General features: G+C 41.5%; 1 protein-coding gene across 1 annotated transcript in view; it reads left to right on the top strand.

Annotated features, from left to right (window-relative positions):
• LOC107089109 (lipid phosphate phosphatase-related protein type 4-like) overlaps positions 1-5,398 on the top strand; it is a 22,301-nt gene extending 16,903 nt beyond the window's left edge. Inside the window, exons 4-7 of the mRNA XM_015381674.1 lie at positions 2,505-2,562; positions 2,681-2,854; positions 4,852-4,987; positions 5,361-5,398. Coding sequence (XP_015237160.1) covers positions 2,505-2,562; positions 2,681-2,854; positions 4,852-4,987; positions 5,361-5,398 — 406 coding nt within the window. The remainder of the gene's footprint in view (positions 1-2,504; positions 2,563-2,680; positions 2,855-4,851; positions 4,988-5,360) is intronic.
• Positions 5,399-5,794: the final 396 nt, after the last annotated feature.

A 5,794-nucleotide genomic window follows, 5' to 3' on the forward strand; every position in this document is an offset into this window, starting at 1 on the left:
CTGGTTTCAAAGTATAAATCAGCCTTGAGCCTGCCTGTTCCAGTGTGATTTGTTTGGTCTATGGACTCCTGATGGATTTTGCATGTTTGAAGAACTCAGGGCTGTTTCCTGTCCCTGACCTGGATTTCCCTCTGGAACCTCTTCAGAGTTCTGATCTTAATTCTGAGCATGTCCTCGCCCCTGGCTTTGCCCTCTTGATTATCCTGCCCTCCTTCGTGTGCCTGGATCTGTTCTCCTGCTTGTTCTCCGTCTTCCAGGGCTGTGGCGTCTGTGACACCCTGGGCGGTGCCCACCGTTTCTTGTTGGCAGCCCACCAGCTGGATCCTACCACATACTCTGGGCATGGACTGAACTAAACCAGGTAATTGATTCATGTTCATAATCTTCCTCCGCCAGATTGATGTGGTCCCTGACTTGTGTTTCCTTTCTGATGAGGTTACTGCCTTAAAAACCCTAGCTGCTTTTCCTGCAGGTCAGTTTATTAATAAACGCTTTTGAATTATCTGTCTCCTTGAATACTGGGTCCTCCTGTTCTGAGCCAGGACATATATCCCTTCATTTAAACAACAACACTACAACAAGTAGTAGTACAAACATTAAGTTTATCGCCATTACAGCCTGAACCATTAATGTACACATAAGAAATGGTGTTACCATAATTAGAATATAGCATTACTGAAATCGTCCAGTTTTCTTTAGCTTCTTCAGTCTGTTGTTGATCTGATCCTTTGTCCAATAAAACCAGTATTTTTGAACTGCTGGACAACATATATACACATTTTGTTTTAGTTCAGTTGTTTTTCTCTTCCTACCATGCTGACTGTCAACAGGTATCTGGTGAGCGATAAGTTGATAAGTCACTGTTGACTTATCAATCACTCTGAAAAACCAGCTGGATATGAGCCAGAGTTTCCACTTCAAGAGTTAGTGACCATGTTTTGGATATGGTCAAGACATACCAGACTCTGTCAAGACATACCTGGTTTGACCAAACATGGTCAAAACAGGTTTTGACCATGTTTGGTCAAAACAGGTGGAGCCTGTTTTGGAACTGGCACAGGCTACGGACCATCTCTGTCACAACTCAGAGCAGAGGACCCTAGTAGTCAGGCGAGACAGTGGAATTACTCAAAAAACGTTTAACTAAATAAACAGGCAGCTGATCTGCAGTAGCAGCAGCTAGGGCGTCAAAGGCAGGAAACTCTGGAGGGAGGACGATAACCACGATAACCTGATGGAGGAGGATATGAACACATAAGTCACTAACCTGGTTCAGACACAGTCCGTGCCCAGAGACCAAGGTTGATACCAGCCGGTCGGCTGACATATGACTCAGCAGTTGCTGCATAGGGTTCCAGATTCCGGAGCCTAGAAGATTACAGAACTGACAAGAGATCAGATCCAACTAATAAAGGAGTGTAGGATAATCCGGAGGGCAAAGTCAGGAGGTAGATCCAGGTACAGTCCACGAACAGAATTCAACAATAGTCCGCAGACAGGTCAGGCAAACAGATCCGAACAGGCACAGCCAGGCCAGAGGCAGAACAGGTCAAGATCAGGTAATCAGAATCCAATCAGTAGCACTAGAATGATTCTCACACCAAAGGTTCAAGAATAATCTTGCACTGATGACTGGCAGCAAGCAGTTAGAATAGAAGCTCGAACAGGTGGATATTATGAGTGGTAATGAGAAACTGGGCGGAGCGAGGCAGGAGAATGAAATGTACAATGATGCCAACCATCATGACAATCTCAGTCTTTTCAATTAATCATTTAAATATACTAGTTAGTCAGTTCACTCAAAAGAACTTTTGTTCCCATCACTAGTGTGAATGTAGCATCACAAACAAACCTTGAGAGTGCTTTTCCCTTGAAGCCATTGTTTAAGACCTTACGTCAGATGTCTTACTGTTGCCTTCAATACTATCCATTTACATGCTTCATTTACATTATGTTACCACAATGCACATACAGAAAACACATCCATGTTTTGTTGAAAAAACCTGTAAAGTAAAATGAGCACTGAGAGTTGTTATACAAGGAAGAAAAGTTTTATTTTACTCTGCAGAGGAGAACAACACATACAGCTGAACTGTTAGTGAGGCTCTGGTGGGGTAGCTTCCCACCCCTGCATATAAGGAGACTCCACACACACAAACAATGAGTCTTCAGTTCATCAAGGACATAAATTTTAACCACAGCATGAACAAGGCTTTGTGAACTCATTATCTCTCATGTCCTTCCCTATACCCTTGTCTTGAGTAGGGAGGCATCTGCTTCCTGCCCCCCTAAACAGTACAGTATAGTGAATAGTCAGGATGTCTCTATCATTACTCCTACTCAAACAGGCACACTCAAAATATTTTATCTGAAAAAAATAGGCCAAGGAAAAATATGATTCCACAAACCCTTCCTCTTTTTATGTGTATTCAGCTTTGTCCTTGCCTGTCTGAAATGGTTATTCACCTGGAGGACCCTCAGGCTTATTTTGCTCTGTCTTTCAGAAAGTCTTTCCCATCCCAACATGCTACACTGGCTGCCTTTGCTGCTGTCTACATCTCTGTAAGTATTTTTTTCTAAGAAAAAAACTTGTACAGTAAGTAAATTTAGCTTGTAACATAAAATTTAACATATGCTCAGATGTAGTAATGAACATTCTTTGTTTATGGTGTCTCCTTAGATGTACTTTAACACAGTGCTGACAGACTCAGCGAAGCTGCTGAAGCCTTTGCTGGTCTTTTCTTTTGTCATGCTGGCCATCCTGGCTGGATTAACCCGGATCATTCAGTTTAGAAACCACCCCGTGGATGTTTACTGTGGCTGGTTATTGGGAGCTGCCATCGCTGTTTATCTGGTAAGACTTATCTACATTTAGATTTCCATTCATCCATTTTCTGTCACGCTTATTCCAAGCGGGATCGTGGAAGTGCTGGTGGCTACGTATGTTCAGTTATCTCTGGGCGAGAGGCGGGGTCCACCCTGGACAGGTTGCCAGTCCATCGCAGTGGAACACAGAGACAAACAGGACAAACAACCATTCTCACACACTCACCTAAAAATGATGGTTTTGGAATGTGGGAGGAAGCCGGGGTACCCGGAGAGAACACTTGCATGCTTAAGGAGAATATGCAAACTCCAAGCAGAAAGAACCCAGAACCTTCTTGCTGCAAGGCAGCAGTGCTACCCACTGCTCCACTGAACAGCACTGCATTTAGATTTAGAGATTAATAATATTGAAAGATTTAAATGAGATAGTTAAGCCTTTTTCCCACTAAAATTAGCGGTTCGAAAAGCCCGGGTCGACCGGCTACCGGCAATAAGCTTTGGCTCCCTTCCCATTGGCCAAGAATGCTTAAGAAATTTGGTATGATGGAAGATGAAACTGAAAGGACACTCCAATGTCTAAATCCCATTGCTTGCTTTGCCCATTTGGCTTGTCATCCGAGCCGGGGTAGGGAGAGAAAAGGCACCTGTGGAGTCTATGTTTAGGCTATCCGTGCTACCGTACACATAGCACATCACAGGCTTCAGATTGATAATGCTATATGGACGCACTATCAATCTGATCTTGATTGGGCTGAGACGCAAGAAGCAACAGCCAGTCTTAAAGGCGGAGTTTAAAAGAGAGCAAGGTGGATGCAAGAACAAAAAAAAAATCCATCTTGTGGATGTAATAGTCCCTGAGCAAGCCTTTTAGGATAATACTATAATCAACTATATCACAAACATATCTGAAAGATCTCCTCGCTCCTCTGGGGTTCAGTCAATTCTAGTGGAATGCCATATGTGCACTATAACCAACCAGTAGACTTACCCAATATTGTATACTTAAAGGGGAACACAGTTGTTTTTTGTTTTTTTTTTTACATTGGCCCCTTGATTTTACATTATTACATCATGTTCTACTCACCCATGAGTTTTGTGTCATTTGGAGCTGTTCCGAAGATATTCGGTTTTGTTATATCCAAATAACGTCTTCCTTTGGGCAACACGTTGAAGGCACAAACTAAACTGTTCATAATATGATCTTTATTTTATGCCAGCATTCATAACATGTAGGCGAATCACTGTCTCCAAGACATCCGTGGTTATATTTTTTAAAACCAAAGTGTAGTGATCGTTCAGCTCACTCTAAGTGACAAAGTTGCCCACCACAGTCCTGTATTCACTCTCATCACCCTTTTCAATGCAGCCAACAATTGCTGAGGATTCAGTGCAATAGTGCAATAGTGCGAGGTGAAAAGGGTGAAGAGGAAGGGGGAGAGGACAGTCCCCTGAGGGGCCCTAATGTTGCTGACCACCCTGTCAGACACACAGTTCTGTATGCATACATACTGTGGTCTGCATGTCAGGTAATCAACAATCCAGGACACGATGGGGGCCTTCACCTGCATCGCAGTCATCTTCTCACCCAGTAGAGCCGGGCGGATGGTGTTAAAGGCACTGGAGAAATCAAAGAACATGATTCTCGCAGTGCTCGCCGGCTTGATCAGATGATTGTAGACTCTGTTGAGCAGGAAGATGATGCTGTCCTCAACTCTCAGGCGGGGCTGGTAGGCGAACTGTAGTGGGCCTGACCATGGGCTGCTCCAGGACTAGCCTCTCAAAGGTCTTTTTTTAAATTACGCCCTTTTAATTTTGTACACACTCTGTGTATACAAAATGACAATAAAGTTTGTCTAAGTCATTTTATGAACAGCTATTTTTACAATTGTTTTCTGGTTATTTTCTTGTTTTGTTTTACTCCATTGATTTGTTTTATGATATATTGATATAACACATCCAAAGTCATGAGAAAGCTTTTTTTTGCCCTTCAGCCAGGATGTTATTTTGAGTACTTTGTTTATGCAGGGTGTATATGCAGTAAGCAACTTCAAGCCAAGTGAAGACCGCTCCAGAAGTCGACTGAATCTACTCCTCCTTAAAGAGCCACAACTTACTTCCCTCCCAAATGTCAGCCAATCCGCAGTTAAAAACAGCCATCAAGGTAAAATTTTATTATATTTGAATTAGGAGAATGTGTCGGAAATTCTTCAAGATAAATATGCTGGAGTTAGCGCAGAGTTACAATGTATCTGTTGCCGTAAGGTAGTTGAAAGCATTTAAAATATATTTAACAAAACAGCATTTTTACAGGAAAGCACAGACACAAAACATGTCAAAAGACTATCAAAAATGAAATAAACTATTTCTGGTTAAACGAGCCCAGAATTAGTTATCTATGGTTGCATGACTGGTAAAAATGAATTGTATTCACAGTTCACCATCACCATTAAGCTGGATTTACTCCTATGTCTTTGAACATTACAGACCCCTCTGACAAAGATAAGGCTTTTTTGACCTTGTTGACAACTTCCTAGCAGAAGACTGTCAGCATGAGATAATCTCCCATGACTAGACGGATTTAAAGAGTTCAGTCACTAAAGTCAATTGTTTATTGTTTACTATACAAAAGCTTCAAGGAGCCTTTCTATACTTAGGATAATCATTAATAATTCACTTATGAAAAAAAGGATGACACTTTGTAAACAAGAGAGAGGTCTGCTGCAAATAATACAATTAATACACGTTTTACCAATATTGAAAAAACCTTGTTATGATTAAAATTTAAGATCCTTTTTTAAGCGCATTGCAAAATTAGAACCATCTTAAAAGGTATGCATTGTGTCAATGTTTAAAGATTCCTAAATCATCTTAAGGATTTTAAAAAGGACTGCAATCAATTACATTTATATAGGGCCAATTCAAAACATGTAATCAAAAGGCATTTAACAGAGACAATTCAGTCAGATCT

This window comes from Cyprinodon variegatus, unplaced genomic scaffold, assembly GCF_000732505.1.
Source record: "Cyprinodon variegatus isolate N-32 unplaced genomic scaffold, C_variegatus-1.0 Scaffold239, whole genome shotgun sequence".
Classification (NCBI taxonomy): domain Eukaryota; kingdom Metazoa; phylum Chordata; class Actinopteri; order Cyprinodontiformes; family Cyprinodontidae; genus Cyprinodon; species Cyprinodon variegatus.